We start from the raw sequence: 19,280 nt of genomic DNA, 5'->3' as shown, positions 1-19,280 counted from the left end.
GATTTGTAAGATTTTTGAAACTTTGATCAAAATTAAGATCATGATGTTCTTAGAGACTAATAGTCTGTTGACTAGTTTGCAGTATGGTTTCAGGAAAGGTAAATCCTGTACTACTAATTTATTGCATTTCTACGACAAGGTTACCTCAGCTTTAGATAACAAAAAATGTGTGGATGTTGTTTATATTGATTTTCAAAAAGCTTTTGACAAGGTACCGCATGTTGCTCTTCTCAGCAAGTTAGCTGACATTGGAATAGGAGGAAAAACTTTACTTTGGGTTAGAAATTGGCTTACTGGTAGGAAGCAAAGAGTAGTTGTGAGAGGAAATCATTCTAATTGGAGCGATGTTTTAAGTGGGGTTCCTCAGGGATCAGTTTTAGGGCCTCTTTTGTTTATTATATTTATGAATGACATCAATGAAAATATTTCTGGAAGCATGAATTGTTTTGCTGACGATGTAAAAGTTATGGGGATTGTCGAAAATGAAGAACAAGTAAAACAGCTGCAAGAGGATTTAGATCATTTTACTAAGTGGGCAGATAAATGGGGTATGGCAGTTAATGTAGGGAAATGTCAAGTGCTACACTTAGGTCATGGAAATAAGCGTATGAGATATCGTTTACAGGGTTCAGTCATAAATCAATGGATCTGGGTGTCTTTATAAATCAGGACTTCAAGTTTAGTCAACAGTGCAGTATTGCTAGTAACAAAGCCAACAAAATGCTTGGGTTCATCAATAGATCTATTTCAAACAAATCTAAGACAGTTCTTCTGCCTTTATATAGGAGTTTAGTAAGACCTCATTTGGAGTATGCTGTTCAGTTTTGGTCGCCTTATCTGAAGAAAGATATTTTTGTATTGGAAAGGGTTCAAAGAAGGGTAATTAAATTAGTAAGGGGACTCTCAGATTTAGATTATGATACCAGACTTAATAGGCTTAACATGTATAGCCTGGAGCAAAGGAGAGTCAGAGGGGACATGATTCAGTTATTTAAATTTATCAAAATGAAAGATGTAAATGGATTAAATTTTTGCGGGGAAAGCAGGACAAGGGGTCATTGTTTTAAGCTATTTAAATCTCAGGCTAACTTGGAAATCAGGAAAAACTACTACTTTAGCAGGGTCGTGGGCACTTGGAATAGCTTACCGGAAGAGGCGGTAATGAGCAAGGGAGTGGATAGCTTTAAGAGGGCCATTGATCTTCATTGGGGACTAATTAATTGACTAGGACCAGCCTAGCTGGGCCCAGAGCCTGTTGCTGGTCGTCACATTTGTATTTGTATTTGATATCGCGTTCCAGACAGTGTACATAGCAATTTAATACATTATTTTTCTTTTAACACGAAACAAAATTCGCTAAACACGAAATTTTTTTTTTATTTTCGATCTTCAGTGGCTAGTTTGCTACAAGTCACTGAAAAGTTTTTTCATGGAACAGTTGCGTGGAACTTCAGGGAACCGGTTCCTCTTCATTCACAGCCCCTTATTTGTCCATGCTTTTTTCTCCATTCAACAGGGATCTTCCACTCCTTCTCTAATGAATAGAATCCTTATCTTCTACAGAGAAAGAAATGTCAAGAGTTCGGGGATAAGAAATTCCCAAGCATTTTAACATACATTTAGCACTGTTCGTTCGTTAGGTTGGTTGTTGAAACTGTTGAATTTCGCATTAATTTTGGCAAAGATCCAAACTCTGTGGTTCTTGTTTGAACTCTTTTTTTCTTGTCTTGCGGGCACAATGGCTGAGCAATGGAAGCAAACAGCTATTTCTTTAAAAATGAAGATGGACTTGATTAATGCAGTGGATGAAAAAACGCAGGACTAAAACAAAAATTTGCAAAGAGTTTGGCATAGCCTATTCTACTCTATCAACAATAATAAATAACAGGGATCAAATTTTGTCAATGTTTGAGCCGGAGAGAAAACGGATGAGGACTGCAAAACACGAAGATCTGGAAAAAGCTTTGCTGATTACGTTCAAGCAAGCTAGGTCACAGAATTTTGATGTGCGTTCAAATGGAAAGATGACTAAAGCAATGGATGATCTCGAGCAATTTGAGGAGAATATGGTCCTGAAAAAGACAATTCAAAAAAAGAAAACTAACATGTTCCCTAAAACACAATAATTTTTGACTTGCAATTTATTCCAATGGATGTGTCACCTACTAGTTGTCTGAATGGAATTCAAAATAAAATTTTGATGGCATTGAAAATATTTGTAAGTATTGTTTTTTTTATAAGAAATCTTTTAACACGAAATTCTTTTAACACAAAAAAATATTTTTGTCTCCTCAGTTTTGTGTTAAATGTATTCCACTGTAATAATAATAAAGAATAATTAATATTATAAATACATACAAGGGTTTCTTGAAAGTCATGTGCATCATTTGTTCCTTCCACTTTGAATGTGCCACTTTGGTTTAAATACCAGTAATAATCTGGACTCATTATGCCTAAATTTTCTGAAAATAGAAAATAAATATTATTTAAGACATATTTTATGCAGTTGATGATGGAATTATTATTGAGGATGAAGTGAAAATGGTTCTTCCTTAGCCGATGTTAAATAGACGCAGCCATTTAGTGTTTCCTATTTCTTTTTCAACTAATAGTTTTGGCTAATTTATCAAAACTGATCTTAATCAACTGAATTACGTTTATTTAATACACCTTAAAATATAAAAGTACAATATGTATCTCCAGGCTTTCAATAATTTCACAGATGTAATTGTTTTGTTTTTTGGTTTCAAATTTTCCATCATACAGATTTAAAAGATAGAAAATATCTCATAAATGGATGCATTTGCAAAAAATAAAATAAGGTAAAAGGTTGAACATTTTTTGTTTCAAAACTTTTGTATAAGGTTTCAAAAACGAACAGTTTTCAAAAGGGGTCCCACTTACCCCAACCAACCCTAATGTTTAATTTAGTACTTGATATAAGCTTTTTGTAAACACTATTTTATTTATAGTTTATAGCTATAAATAATGATAGTTAGGAAGTTGAATAATAAAAACAAAACATAAAAATAAAATATCAGATGATATTTTTGAAAAATGCATTAAATACTTACAGACTAGTTATTTTAAAAATAAAGGAGCAAAAGGTAAACAGACCAAAGGTCAGGTACTTAAACATAGGCGTGCGCAGGGCTTTAGAAATGGGGGTACCACTATACCAGAAGGTTGAAATTACGCTTGAAAAGGCTCCCATACTTGCTCGCTTGAGGAAAATTTTAAAATATTGTGAGTAAAAAACATTTCAAAAGCATATGAAGTGAGAAATTATTGAACCTAAAAATGTAAAATTTTAGTCACTTTCGTATTAGCTTTCATTTGTATGTGCTAATGCCGGACGGTACCTCTGGTGACCCCCGTGCGCACGCCTCTGTATTTAAATTATATAAAATGGCAGATTGAACGAAGGAACATTAATACACGAAGCAATTTAAAACAGTTAAAGTCATCCCAATCTCGATTAACACAATAAATAACTTTTGATTTAAAAATACAAGGAAAACTTACGTTGCATGTCAGATGTAACGCCTGCACACAGTTGGTAAAATATGTGAAAATTTCTTTCATTTGCATTTTGATTTACAACACGAGACTGTAAGTAAGAGAAGATACTAGTGAGCAAATGCGAACAAGGTTTTTATCAATTTAAAGGGACACATGATTATAACAAGATGATGAAAAAAGGAATGTAGAATGGTTTGACTTACTTTTTCTAGAAGAAAATTTGAAACTTTTCCACCTTCAGGTTCACCACCCCTACTGAACTGAATTTCAATATATTTTCCCTGTAAAAAAGACCATAGATTAATATTCAAAACATATTCCCGAGAATATGTAACAAAAAGAGAGAGAAAATCTAATGACTTACAAAACGAGATGAATTATTGTTGCGAACAGTTTTGGCATTTCCAAAGGCTTCTAACAAAGGATTAGATTCAAGAATTATTTCTTTGATTTTCTGAAAGCACAAATTCAATGTTTTAGGACAAAGTAACTCATATGTGAAAAAAAAAATCATAAAAATAAAAATGAAATTGCAAAAGCTTGTAGAAAGGATAAATTAAAGGCAGAAAAATTCATGTGAATAAATTTAAAAATTACAAAATTAATTATTTTGATTTAACTCTAAAACTATTGACTGTAGTAATATTTCTCATAATGAGTTAATACATTATTTCATCGTCACTCTATACACTCATGTACAGGTAGACTTATGAACAAGTTGACTTTCGGTTTTAAGATTTTAGTTGGAAAATAAATTTTCACGGATAAATCTAACAGCATTCTTTCAAAGTTGCTTCTTCAATTTTTGATAAACCTCACTGATAAGCAAGCAATTAGAAAATACCATGAAGATGAAGAAGCAATATATGATTTGCAAGTAATTGAGCTTTAAGAATATTTAAATTCTGAACAGTAATCTAATTTTGATCAGTTTGTGCAATAAGTTTTAATTTTCAAACAAACGCTGTCTTGACAGACCTTGTTGCTTCAATTTGAAAATCAAATTCAGTATTGATTGATTTGTAATGGATTCTGTAACTAGATATATAATGAAATGAAATGAAAGAAAGGGGGGTTTAACCGAACCAAGCACTGAGACCAGAGGTCCAGGGGTGCCCATCTCCCCCAAGTTCAATGGTGCAAATTCCTCCCCAAAATTTTTCTCAACCCTCTTTCCCCCTTTTTTTATTTTCTAGCTCTCTTTTTTATTTTTTATCATTTTTTTTATTTATTTGTTTGATTATTTATTTACTTTCAATTATTATTATCATCATTATTTTATTGGAAAAGTTCTGTGATACACCAATGACAAACACACACAAACTAAATAAATAAATGAAATATAAACAGAATAAAATAAAATAAATAACTTGAAACAAAAATAAAAATCAATAAATAAATTTAAATAGAAAAATTAAAAAAAATAAAAAATCCCCCCCTCCCAATTTTGATGGCACAACTTGTGCCATAATCCCTCCCTGTGGGCACCCCTGCAGAGGTCTATTGTACTCGTCCCCAAACAGAAGTCTTAAAACAGATCAGCAGCTGAAGTAAAATTCAGCAAACACCCAATAGGAATATCATGAATCTCCCACGGTTCAAGCAAACGATGACCAAGGTGGTCAAACCTATAGGCAGAAAACACTTCGCAATCATACAGGTTGTGAGTAATAGTTTCTTCATTAAAGATGTAACCTCCACAAATTGGATCATCACTGATACCCATCATAGCACGGTGCTGGAACTAGATATATAATCATTTATTGTCTTGAAACATCTTGAGCATAGAGGTTTGGTAGCAAAGGCACCCATATGGGGAAGGGGGAGCAAGGGGGGGGCTCAAGCCCCCCCCTTTGAAATTAGAACTTTCTAGCTTTTGGTACTTTTTTCTTTGCAAAATCTAAAAACATTCCTTCTCCAGCAATTAATGCATAAGTTATTAAAAACGTCAAATTTTAATAACTCTAATCTGTACTGTAATCGGTTTCTATGGGAAAATATCCTGCTAAACCATGGGAAAAATATCTGAGCCTCCCTTAAAATTTTGCATATGGGCTCCCTTGTTTGGTAGGTATGCATCTTGTATTCGTCTTACGTCTTTAAAAGTTAACCCCTTCTTAACTTTTAAATTATGACTATGAGACAAGGTCAAGGTATTGGTAGGCTAGATGACCTTAATATGAACATGCCCCTATGATTACTTTGATTGCAGTTGCAGGTTGATTTGATTTTTGTGCCTCCAAATATTTGAAGAAAATAAATTGTTATTGGCGAACCATTTTACAAGCATTTATTACTAATATTATATGAAAGTGAACGCAATAATTTTTCTCTATCACCAGTAGTCAAACCATCAATAATTGTTTGAATGTCTTTCATTCAGACATCTTTCTAACAATGGGGTTTAAAATATTTAACTTTTCTGTCATCAACTTGGGTAAGTTTAGGCTGTATGCTTTAAGACTTTTTCCTACTAATGCGAAAACAAAAATTGTCTAGACAGTTTTAGTAAAATAAAAGAGAGATAGAAAGAAAAAAAAACATAAATAGACAATTTCATTCGCAAAATTTTCAAAAGAAACTCAAAAAATGACAGTACGTATAAGTGGAAATTTTCAAACAAAAGGAAAATCTATTCTATTCTACCATATTTGGTGTAAAAAGGTCATTTAATTAACCAGTGACCCGAAAAAATTGCAGTCAGTGTACCTACTAATTAGAATTATAAGTATGAGAACAGCCTGCAATAGTCTTTAGTGCTGCTCAGTTTTGGTCTCCTTATCTCAAGAAAGACATTAATTTACTGGAAAGGGTTCAAAGAAAGGTTACAAGGTTAGTAAGAAACTATTAGATTTAGATTATGATACCAGACTTAAAAGGCTTAATATGTATAGTTTGGAACAGAGGAGGGTCAGAAGGGACATGATACAGTTGTTTAAATTTATCAAAATGAAAGATGTTAATGGATTAAATTTTTGCACAGAAGAAAGCAGGACAAGGAGTCATTGTTTTAAGCTATGCAAATCTCTGACTAATCTGGAAATTAGAAAAACAGCTTCAGTATGGTTATGGGCATGTGGAACAGCTTACTGGAAAAGGCTGTAAAATTGCCATTGATCTTCATTGGAGACTAATAAATTGACTAGGACCAGTCTAGCTAGGCCCAGAGCCGGTTGCTGGTTGTCACATTTGCATTGTAATTGTATTTAAAAGAATATGTTTCGCTTTCTAAAAAACAGATTCATGACATAATCCAGGCAAGGCAGTGAATTCTGTTAGCAGCGAGTTTGTCCCCCCGCCTCTTTTTTTTTGCTGTTTGCATTGCATCCCCCCCCCAAAAAAAGATTAGGCATTGTTTTAAAACATACAATACATCCAAATACATAAAATACATTTAGAATGAGCCATTGATGCTATTATCCTTAAACTACTTTAATCTGAAAGAAATATGTCATTACCTGCACTCGAGTTCCTCCACCAGAGACCTGAGAAATGTAAGACATAATATATTTAGCAGCAACAGTTTTTCCTGCTCCACTCTCCCCACTACAAAACATTTTTGACAAACTTATTAGTGCAAATAAAAAATACATTTTTATTAAAAAAGTCATGGCATGAAACAGAGAATAATTATTTATAATTGATACTTCACTCAATTAGCTTTTGCATGCTCAGTTTTGGCAATACTTTAACATTAAAGTAAATTTACAACAGAAATATTTGCTTCATAAATTTTCTTAAAGGCGGGTGGTGCACCAAAATAGTGGTGGGTTAAAGGAGGCACAGTGCACAGTTGGTGCACCTGAAGTTTATTGGAAAAATATTTGGGATAAGGACTCAAAAATCAGAACATATGGTCATATGGACCCCCCATTTCTCCCTTCTTCCAATTCAAAGCTAGTGTTAATTTTTATGAAATAACACAAAAAAAAAAAAAATCACGCTTATTAAGTTAATACTTCTTTCTTTCAACACATGAATTAATTTTTTTCCTTCTTTGTTTGGTTGTTAGGTTTGAACATAGAAATTGGAACGGCAAAGCTCCTTTACTTTTGAAAGTGAGAGGGCAGTTTCCCTCCTAGTTCTCTTCCCCCATATGAACCGCATATAAAATGGCTCTAACAAAATCCTTACATTCATAATAATGCCATAGTAAAAATACAAATAGTAAAATCATTGCAATGCACAGAAATATAAAAATTGGTATACTCTACTGATTATGCAATTGGTGAATATCCCAAATATAATAGTTAATTATGATGTCTAAGGCATATGAGTTTTCAAAAGACTTTCCGAAATTAATACAGTAAAACTCCTCCTAACAAAAGGACACATAACATGCATGCAAGGAAATAAGGACACATTGTTCATAATGTAAACAAGAAGAACACAATCTTACTTTAGATATCAACCATTTTAGATATGTAAATTTATAAAAAATAATTACCTGATAATGACACATTGACTTTCATTATCAATCAGCATGTTCCTGTACATATTATCCGAAAGTGCATAGATGTGTGGTGGATTTTCATAAGACGCCTAAGGGCAAAAAGTATTGTTAAATAATATTTTGTAGTAACAGAATCAATTTATACAAATTCAAATGTGATAACCAGCTACAGACTCTGGGCCCAACTAGTCTGGTCCTAGTCAATTTATTAGTCCCCAATGAAAATCCCAATGTCCCATTTAAAGCATCTACCTCCTTGCTCATTACAACCTGGTCCAGTAAACTGTTCCAAGGGTCCAGAACCCTACTGTATCAATAATTTTTTCTTAATTTCTAGGTTAGCCTGAGATTTGAATAGCTTGAAAGAATAACCCGTTGTCCTACTTTCTGTGCAAAATTCAGCTCATCAACATCTTCTATTTTGATAGATTTAAACAACTGAATCATGTCCCCTATGATTCTCCTTTGATCCAGGCTATATATAAAAAAGCCTTTTGAGTGTGATATCATAACCTAAATCTGAAAGTACCCTTACTAGAGTAGTAGCCCTTCTTTGAACTCTTTAAAATACAGAAATATCTGTCTTGAAATAAGGAGACCAAAACTGAACAGCATACTCCAAATGAGGTCTTACCAAACTTCTATAGAAAGGCAGAAGAACCTTATTCGATTCTTTTGAAATAGATCGATTGATAAACCCAAGCATTTTGTTGGATTTCAAACACAAAATCCTCAAGCTGATCCCAAACCAACTTGACTTGAACAATTAAATTAAAAAGGCCATGTAAGAAAGGTAAGTCATTGGTAAACTTTTAAGAACCACATTTATTTGGATCACAGTTGCACGTTAGGTGCAATAAGTGCAATGCTGACCTTGGTTTTAATTTCAAATAACGTAGCACTTGCAATTCATATTTAATATCTAAGCACAAGTAAATTTTAAGCCATTTATAATAACTAATTGTTGTCAAATAACAAATTAATAATATAAAATTATATGTTAAAATTATTTATGCATTTACTTGTAAACATTGTTTTTAAAAAGTTTACTCTTCAAAAAAAAAAAAAAAAAAAATACTTATGATTAAAAATAAAAGTTATACTCACTGCTCCTTGATACTGTTCAATTTCTCTTTCAGTAAAATATGGCATCTGTTTGAAAGGATTAACAGATATAAGGACAGGTCCTATGTATGTCTATTAATGCTAAGGACTGTTGCAGAGAGGGAACAAGCAATTTATACAAACACAAAATTTACAAAAGAATTAGAAAAACTCCTCTTATTCACACATTTATAATGACAAAGATGACAATTTAATAGGTAGCAATCAACTTTTGTTCAAATCATAATCAATTTGAGTTGCATCAACATTTTTGTGACCAAAAATGAATATTGATAGCTGCTTTAAGCAATACTGAGTCATTATTGTTTGAGAAGTCAATATAAAATGGTTAAAAAATTACAAAAACTAGAATTAATTTTTCTACTTTTTTTATTGTCTATCTATCTATATTTAATTTCTCATGCTTTTGTGACTAAACAGAAGAAATTTCAAGTGACTGAACAACATTGATAACTTCTTTAAGAGTCAAAACTAGGAGCTCGGAGATAGAAGGAAGCCGAGGTGTAACAAGTGTTGGCTTTATCTATAACTTATAAGCAAAAGAAGTTATAGGTTAAGCTTAGGGTAAGCTTTGTTGGGTGCCCCAACTCCCAAAACACTGCATGAAGCATTCCTATGAAAATGAAAAATACTTCAAAAAATAAATTTCAAGCGTTTGAAAACCATAAGAATTTGGAAAAAAATGTAGTTATAAAATTTGAATTAGAAATTTCCAGCAAATGTGAGGGAGGGGGGGGGATTCCAAAATGTGCCAAATACAGCCCCTTGCCACAATGTAAAAACCTGGTTCTTGATAAAAGAAAAAAAAAGTTTTGATGAGAGAAATAAAGTTTTTAGCGTGGTTCGTTTTGTTTGATGTTACAAATTGAAAAGCACGATCAATGACAATGTAACAAATTAGAGCCAAATATTGAGAAATTACTTCCTGAAAAACAGATGCATTTAATAAATGATGCATAGTAGTGGATAATAACAATTGTTAATTCTTAATTTTCTTTCTTTTTCATTAGTTTTTCATGTTATTTAGAAAAAATTAAATATTTCGAAATTTCATTCGTCTTGATTTGCGAGGATCATTTTAATATGAGGTGCGGCCTTTGGGGAGAAAAGGGTTAGGCATCACTCATCCCTATTCAAAATAAAAGAACAAAATACAGGGTGTTTGAGGAAGAACTCCCCGTCTTTTAAATGACATAACAGCAAAACCATTTGAGATAGAAAGGTGAAACAAGCTGGCTGCACCAGCGCTCTGGAATTTTTTATGCACCGCTTTTCAAAAATAGATCAAAAATTCAGAGAGTAGTCAAATGTTTTTTAATTGGTGTATGAAAGTGCTTATTGAACAGAGGTCAAATCTTACTTCAGTGGATTCGATATGGCCACCTTTCACAGCAGTAATATGACCATTCAATTGCATAATGTTACAGTTGTGAAAGGTAGCCATATCGAACCAATGGGATCATTGAGGGCATTGAGATTTGACCTCTGTTCAATAAGCACACTTTCATACACCAATTAAAAAACATTTGACTACAGTGCTCTCTGAATTTTTGGAATATTTTTGAAAACTGGTGTACAAAATACTCCAGAGCGCTGGTGCAACATACAACTTGTTTCACCTTTCTATGTCACGCGGTTTTGCTGTTATTTAATTTGAAAGTAGGGGAGTTCTTTCTCAAACACTCTGTACAAACTAAAATAAAATAAGAACCAGGTATTTTAGGTAGATTTTATAAAGCAAGAGTATTTTAAAACAAAAAAATATCTAGGAGGTGGGGATAAAGCTGAAAGGCATGTAATGGATGAGGTGCAAAAATAAGAGCTAAAGAAAACTGCTGTATTAAAATAGCAGAAGTATTACAAGGATACAAAAATTTGATCATCTAGGTATCTTTTCTTCAGATTTTCAACAATAGCAGGTTCTGTAATTTTTGTCAAAAGCACCATATCATCCACACCACTGTGTTTGATGTGGTGACTCTGCCAGTGGTAGACCTGCAAAAATAAAAAAACTCAAATTAAAAACGGAACGTAATATATCAAGCATACAATTTTGATCCTTCGCGGCCATCATCATCTATGTAAATATATATATATATATATATATATATATATATATTAGGGTGCATCATACGCCCCGTCAATTTTTTTTTCGTTTACAAATGCTTTGCCCCTAAGCTATTTTTATTCTACATACAAAATTAATAATTTGTGTGAAATTTTTCCCACTTTGAACAATATTTATGTGTGCCACCTGACAATTGAAAGTTACGAAAACTCAGAAAAATAACAAATTAAGCAATTTTTTATATTTATTTAATTACTGAGAGAATTATTTGATTTACTGAAACAAATTTACAGTATATTTCGTAATATTACTTTGATAAATATTAAAATTCGGTTTAAAAGTTAGTTTTTAATCAATTTTCCTCTGTTTGAGAAGATTTGAGAGTTGTTTTCGATCATGCTCAACTGCTTATAATACATTCTGGTAATGATCTTCTGTTTTGGCTGATGAAAAGTCATTGGTCAGCTTTATTCCTCGCTCAGCACAATCGTTTACTACACTGATTCCTTTCAAATTAGTCTTTGAAGTCTGATAGGAAATACAATTTGACCACTGTTTAACATCTTCCACCATGAATTCTGAATCTAACTTCAAAATTAAAAATAAAAACCAGGAATCAATGCCAACAAAATCCGACAGAGTTGATGATAAATGAATTTGTGTTGGAAACTGGTTTTCCAAAACCCATACCAAATCTGTGTTTTGGATTAGAAAGATTAGCTGGTCTAATACTAACATACTGTCAGCAAGATCACGTCGGTCTGCTTCAGGCAATTTATCACTCCATAGTGCTAGAGGTAGTTTCTTCTGTCAAATACCAAAGGTGATTTTTAAAAGCATTAATTGGACTTCCAGAAATTTCTGAATTAATAATACTGTATTTTATAAGTAAATGAAAGAATTGCAAGTCATTCCATGGTGCATAAAAGACAGAAGTGCATGTCATCCACCATGAACTATGTACCAAAGTGACGAAATTAACAAAGTTTCTAAATTTTAAAACTTTTTGATGTGTAGTTATTGTTGCAGTTGGTAGTTCTTGAATTTGATGTTGAAATAAGCAAATTTTGATTGAATAAATTAATTTTTCCATCCATCGTGCTTTGTGTAAAGCTCCTGGGCGTTTAAAGTTGGCTGCAGTTATCTCATTTGGATCGTTTACTGAGAATAAAAGACAAAGTTGAACAAATTCTAAGTAATCACCTCTGCAAAACAACATTTGATTTAGTTAATTTGATAACATTGTTTTTGCACTCGTCAATTAATCTTTTTGCGGACTCACTGAATGAACTGTCATCAAATTTGGATAAATTTATAGGTATATTAGCGGTATATCTTTCTTCCACAAACTGCAGTAATGTATAATGTTTGTCAAATCTTTTAAACACAAATATGTCTGGTGACTTCGATGCTTCAATTTTTAAATTGTCAAACACATGTGACAATATAATTTCTCCAATGTGGTACGCAAGCTGATCACAGGAGCGCTTTACCCAAACGCTCTTAAATAGCTACACATGCTGCAGTTATATGTCCTGTATTAGAAGCAGTTGTGTCAAATGACACATTAACTATTGAGTCAGAACAGTTCCATGAATTTAGCAAATTAGTTGTTAAATTAGCAATGATTTGGCCGTTTTTTTTTTTTTTTTTTGTCTGTTCCTGGTGGATATGCTGGTACACCAAGAAGCTTAACTTCATACGAATTACCCACTATAACTGCAAGCTTTTCTTCTGCAATATTTTGATTTCTTAAAGTTGGTAAGAGTTTAGAATGCCAGTGCAAAGTTGCCAAATCATAAGCATTCCATTGATCTTTACAAGATTTGGCAATGTCTCTGACACTTGATAGTCTTGCTCTGTCTGTTGTTGCATATGATGCTGAAATTTGGGAGTAATCACCATCAGCTTCTGCTATTAAAACTTTAGTATATGAAGCTTGCTGTGCTAGTGTCATTTTTAAACGTGTTGCCAATGATATAACATCAGGTCGTTTTATAATATCATGTGGAATAAAAGCATATGTACCAGTTCGTACTGTACGAGGATGATTTCTGGTATGAGCATTTTAAATCTAATCTCTCGGATCTGTCTCATCACTTGCCTCACTTACATCACTATTTTCATCTCTTTCAATTTCATCAATAATAGCTGAATTAAAACTTGTATTAATGTTGCTTGTTTCCTTGACTATTTTTTCATAAAATGCTGCTTTTGATATTTCACGCATTTCCCGACGCTCAATTTTTTGCTGTAATATTTTATCATGTGGACCAAAGGTTGCTAGACGATCACTTTTCATAGATTGAAGAAAAGCTAAATCTTCTGAATTTTTTATAAGGCATTCTACACTTTTAAGTCATAATGAAAATGTTTTAGATAATTCTTCTTCCATTTTCTTTAATTTATTAATAGAATTCGTTGTATTTCTTCTTTGAAGAGGAATTGCTTTTAATTTTGTGTTGTCTTCATGAAGTTTTAGTATTTTCTCACAGGATTTACGTTCAGTAATCATTGGAATGTTTGCTTTTGCATAGAAATCAGATATTTTTGACAAGACAAGTTTTGAAGACTCCCATTTGGTAAGATTCCGATCGGCACCTTTCTCAATATGATACATCAAGCAACGAAGCACTTGCAAGCTAGTGGTAAACATGAACCCTTAAATTCTGAGTCCTCTTGAGTTATTCCACTTCCAAGTCCAAATACCGTTAAAGATTGTCTGGTTTTGACTTTTACCTTTTGTACAGATGAACTAGGCTTTGTTTGTGAAGAAAATGTCACAGCGACTTTTACCTTTTGTACAGATGAACAAGGCTTTGTTTGTGGAGAAAATGTCACAGTGACTTTTACCTTTTGTACAGATGAACAAGGCTTTGTTTGTGGAGAAAATGTCACTAATTCAACAGCAGCTGATTCACTCATGTTTATTAAAAGTTTTCAAAATATGTTACTTTCAAAAATTCATGCACCTTATGAATTAAAATAGAATATATTAACTTATTTAAGTAATTTGCAACAAATATGCATAGAATAACAAGAAGAAAACTTAAAGAACTAGCATTAGTAGTTGTATGGTAGAAGAAAACGGTAGAAAGTTGAAAACAAATAGTAAACCTGAACTGTTACAGTTACAAAATATGTTATGGAAAGTTACTGAAAAAATGGTAACTGTTAAAGTTAACACAGGTACAATGTAAATTAAATAATTTGAAAATTATTTACCAGTATTGCACTTTGAGTCACTTTTTATTGTTATGATTGTTCATTTACCTTAAAAAAGAAACTTCTGGCTTTAAGTGGGATACCTAAATTAATTCTGATTTTCATAAAAAATCACAGGAATACTATCTAGTGGTATGAGAACATTTTTAAATTAGGGACAAAACAATTTTAGAATAGTTGGGCAAATGATGCACCCTAATATATATATATATATATTATCTGTAGAGGGGTAACTTAAATTTTTGAGTTATGCAAAATTAAAATATTATTTTCCCTTCTCTGCCTGAGATTAAAACGAGGCAAAACTGCTAAAAATTCAAAATTAAGATAGGAAAAAAAATACAATTAATAAAATTTTAAAGTCTAATTCCTGCAAAAATTAAAATAATAAACGAAACATAAAATGTTAAGTAAAAAGTTTCAAAAAAAAAAAAAAAAGCTAAGGGAAGTAGCCCCGTCATTTTCGCGAGAGGGAGGGGGGGGCGGTATACATATATTCAATACATATTATAGAAGGGAAAAAACAGACTACATTCACACTTCTAAACTTCATCTTTGGAAAAGTTCTGGGAGAAACTCCCTAAACTTCCCTCTCCTCAATGTCACCAAAATCGTTTGAAAAAGCACGTTTTTCAAAACTTCGAAAAATACTGGAGCTAAATCCTGAACCTCATCTTTTCCTCTAATGTCATCAAAAGTTGCTCAAACTGCGTTTTTAGGACTTCAATTTAGAAAAACATACTGGAAGATACTCGAATCCCCCCCTCCCGTCTCCATGACATCATCGAAAATTGCCTAAAATTGTGATTTTAGAACTTTTGAAATTTGCCAGGAAGAGCCCCTGAACCTCATCCCTTCCTTTAACGTCATCAAAGGTGTCCTACAATTGCGTTTTGGGAGTTTCAATACAAAACAATTTCGACGGAGAAACCGGAGCCCCCGTTCCATTAAAATTACAGTCTGAAATTTGCGTTTTGGGAAGTTCAATATCGAAAAATTGGTGGCAGAATCTTTAGCCCCTTCCCTTACGTTTCCAAAGATGACATAAAAAATCATGAATTTTTAAACCTTTAATTTCAGAAAACTTTCGTATCGTGAAAAATTGTGCTTTTGGAACTTTAATATCGAAAAATTCCCGATAGAGTCCCAAACCCCATCCATTTCTCAACATCATCAAAGGCGCCTGTAATTGCATTTTCAGGAGTTTCATTAAAAAAAAAAAAAAAAACTTCCGGAGAGCCTCTAAACCCCTCTTTTGTTAATATCATCCAAGGTCGTCTAAAATTGCGATTTTAAAACTTTGGTATCGAGAGGCTGCCGAAAAAGTCCCAGAAGTCTTCTCATACTAAACTAAAAATTGCGCATAATCGCGTGATTGCTCATAATTTATTTGATGTCGAAAAATTTACGAGTAAGGGGGTTCACGAACCTTTCCTCCTTCTAACATCACGGAAAAACGGAACCAGTCAAACGACAAAATTGCTAATTTTAGGAAAATGATCTATATCACCATACTAAATTATTTAGTGATGATTATCTAAATATGCATCCCTTTCAGTTTAAAACATTGTAAGCCTTATAGAAAAGTGTTACTAGTAGAAAAGCAAAAATGCTTTTTCGAAATTTTAGATTTTGTCACTTGATTGGTTTTTGAAATACTAAACGGTTCAATTCTTCATGAGGGTAACAACGAACAGCTGGTGAAAATTAATCCACATCATTTTTGTGGTTGTAATTAAATTTATTAAAGAAAACGTTTAGATTCATCTCATTTTACCAAAAATGTGTGATTGTTGTGAAAATATTATACTATTGCATATGGTCCACTTAGGATTCGGAAGAGTACCAAGTGGTCCTCAACAGTGAAAAGGTTGAAAACCACTGCTATAAGGGATAGCCAAAAATGCATTTCGACGAGTCTCCGAACCTGTAAATCAGCCACTGTTTATTAGAGCACCTAATACTGGCTAATGTTTTACTGATTCAAAAATATAGTCACTTGCAGTGTCAGGTCTTTTATTAAACTTGCATTTCCCAAGTTGCGGATAGACAAGGGAAACAAAAGTGAAAAAAACTGAATGGGGATTTAGTTTAAACACATTGTTTATTACTTTGAAACAAAATATATTTTTAATGAAATAAAAAGAAGATAAATTTGTTCAGTATTTTAGTTCCCTTGGAAAAAAATCTGTTTATCATTCTTGTTAGTTGTTAGATCCTATTTTGTTTGAAAATTTAAACAGGAAACGAGCGTACAGAAATTAAATTAATTACAAACACGTCAATTTTGCATAAAAAAAGTTCACTTGACGCGTGAGAATAAAAAGAACAAATATAAATGGTGGATTTTCGCAAAAGCTGCACAAAATTAGCTTTAAAAATGTACTTGAATCGATTCAAATGATATGTTGAAATACGCAAAACCTAATATAGAATATTTTCCCCAGTTGTTGCCTAATTACGATAAGAGAATCTGTGGTTCAAATACGCGTCTTGCGAAAACATATTTCAGAACAATTAACAAGGCTCTCATTAAATATTTTCGGCAGCAGTGAAACAAACGAACATATTAAGCAAGAGTCGGTTTATTATGTATTCTGCAAAAAAAAAAAAAAAAAATCTAAGCTTTAACAAAGTGCTCGCGCGCTGGCAGACATACAATTGGAAAATGACGCAACGGACTGCCCCAGCAATAGCAAATGTCCCACCAAACATAAAATCGGCCGCACCTAACTTTTGGAAATCATATCCCATGACAAAGAAGCAATGGAAAATTGGCAATAAGAGCGATTGTACTCCACGGAAGGAAGCTAGAACTACCATTTTGCGTCAGAAAGAGGTCACAGTCTTTTTCAGTTGTTAAGTTTCTAATAACGATTCAGTAGCTTTAGTTCACTCAGTCGAAAAAGCATGCGAACACGCAAGCAACTGTGTGGTGCCGAATCGCAAATAACTGACATTAATCAGACGAAAAGTGAAAACCAGAGATGTTAGATGGGGTAGTAAAAAGAATAAGTAGGCGTGGAATCTGGGATGCATCTGTATAGCGGAAGCGATAAATGAACATACAGATAGAGAACAGAATTGTTTGATGTGGTACCTTTCCTTTTTTTGCGCCGCATCAATGGGTTTTTAAGTGTTTTGTTATCATGTTGTGCATCTTGCATTACAGTGGAGGCAACCTCTTCTTTCAACACATGAATCGCTATGCCACGCGCCACGTGCCGTATGTTTTGCAAATGAAAGGATAAATTCGTTTTAAAGCGTTCTATCCTTCTCGTAGTTCCAGTATTTATTATAGTGAGTTCGAATTTGCATTTCATGTTGCTTCACAGCAAGTTGGACAAGATGGAAGAGGGGAGGGACAATTTATCTCAAATTCCTTCTGGATGTAAGGTTTCCGGTGTTGAAACATCTGATAAAAATTTTAGCAACATAAAAATTTAGCGAAAATAAATTCATATCACAACAAAAGTTATGCACTGTGCAAGAGTAGGAGGAATACCTTTAGCTTGTTTCAATATTTAATCAATCAGGAAACAAGCTTCGATTCTTTGGAAAATCAAAGCAGAATTTGTTTTTCCGAAGGGGAAATTTGAGCAATGAGAAGAATGAAAGAGAGAAATTATTTACTTTTAAATTGAGTTAGTATTTACTAACTAGAAAATCGCCCGTTTTGATATGACGAGTGAAAATTGTTTCTACATTTGAACGAAGCAATTGCCTGTTTGGCGATATTTTGACACTTGAAATTTTAGCCCTAACTCCAGTGGATAGCGTTGAAAATTAAGGCTATCCACTGCTATCCCTTAATTTTCAACCATTTTTTTAAAATTCTTCATTCCCCTAAAATGACTGTCTTACCAGTAAAGCAGTTAAGTTACCGGATCGAGTTCAGCCTTGTTACAATAAAGCCTTTTCCTGCATGTTAATTATTGCCAAAACATATTATCAAATTATCATGCCGTGGCGCGAGTTTCATTGTTGAAACACGCGGGTTACTCGATCATCGGTTATTATTTATATGAGGATAGTTCAGATATTAAAAAAAGAGAAAGCGAGATTTAGACGGAACCAAAACCAAAAATGATATAATTATGCAGATTTTAAGTAAGAAAAAATGAGTCAGACCACTTAGTGAGAAGTAAGCGAGAAATTGCTTACAGGAATCAAAGCAAACGTGTAGTGATAACAGTAAGATATTAACATCAAAAGAAAAAAAAAACGGCAAGTTGAATTTGAAAATAACTTAAAATTCCGATGGAAAAATTACTCCGAGAAGTCTATTCATTCAAATTTACATTTCAATTAAAACAAGTCAATAATTAAGCTTTGCAAGCGAACTTGTCAATGCTCGGGTACGATGAGTTTGCTTTGCTAATGATTTTAAACTCGATTATTTATTTATTTATTTATTTTTTCAAAATTCGTTCCTCTTCTATTTTATACAGGGTGAAACGATTTCGAGTACCTATTAGATGAAACGAATACTGGATTTTATGATGTCATGTCCTAAGAAGAACAGGAGCACAACTCAAGAAGTTATGATTCCGAATGTTTAGGAATGATGCCGAAGCTTTGACATTAAAAAAGAAGGGAAATCATTTATTATGGGAATATAGTGAATGCAAATGAACCGAAAAGTTTTTCTAGCAAAAATTTTTGAGTAACGACATCATACCTTATTGTTATTAAAAAAATAACTGATATTCTCTGCTTAAAAATCTTTTATCGCTTTTCTATTAAGAAATCCTGGCTTCGAGCCCACTATCACTAGATAACTCGAAATTCGTGCACCAATTTTCTAACTTTGAAATTTATCAACTTTAAATATCTTACATAAAATATCTTTAAACTTGAAGTTTTAATAACAATATAAATTCCCTT

General features: G+C 32.7%; 1 protein-coding gene across 1 annotated transcript in view; it reads right to left on the bottom strand.

The window, feature by feature from the left end:
- The window catches only part of LOC129216992 (unconventional myosin-Ie-like), a 92,540-nt gene that overhangs the window by 46,834 nt on the left and 26,426 nt on the right, over positions 1–19,280 (bottom strand). The window contains 8 exon segments of the mRNA XM_054851217.1: positions 2,359–2,462; positions 3,526–3,610; positions 3,726–3,803; positions 3,887–3,976; positions 6,981–7,068; positions 7,970–8,064; positions 9,083–9,172; positions 10,970–11,095. Of these exon segments, the coding sequence (XP_054707192.1) occupies positions 2,359–2,462; positions 3,526–3,610; positions 3,726–3,803; positions 3,887–3,976; positions 6,981–7,068; positions 7,970–8,064; positions 9,083–9,172; positions 10,970–11,095 (756 nt within the window).

The sequence above is a fragment of the Uloborus diversus genome, chromosome 2 (genome assembly GCF_026930045.1).
Source record: "Uloborus diversus isolate 005 chromosome 2, Udiv.v.3.1, whole genome shotgun sequence".
In the NCBI taxonomy this organism is placed as follows: Eukaryota; Metazoa; Arthropoda; class Arachnida; order Araneae; family Uloboridae; genus Uloborus; species Uloborus diversus.
Note: the sequence above shows the minus strand (reverse complement) of the source record. Positions and strands in the feature narration are given on the sequence as shown.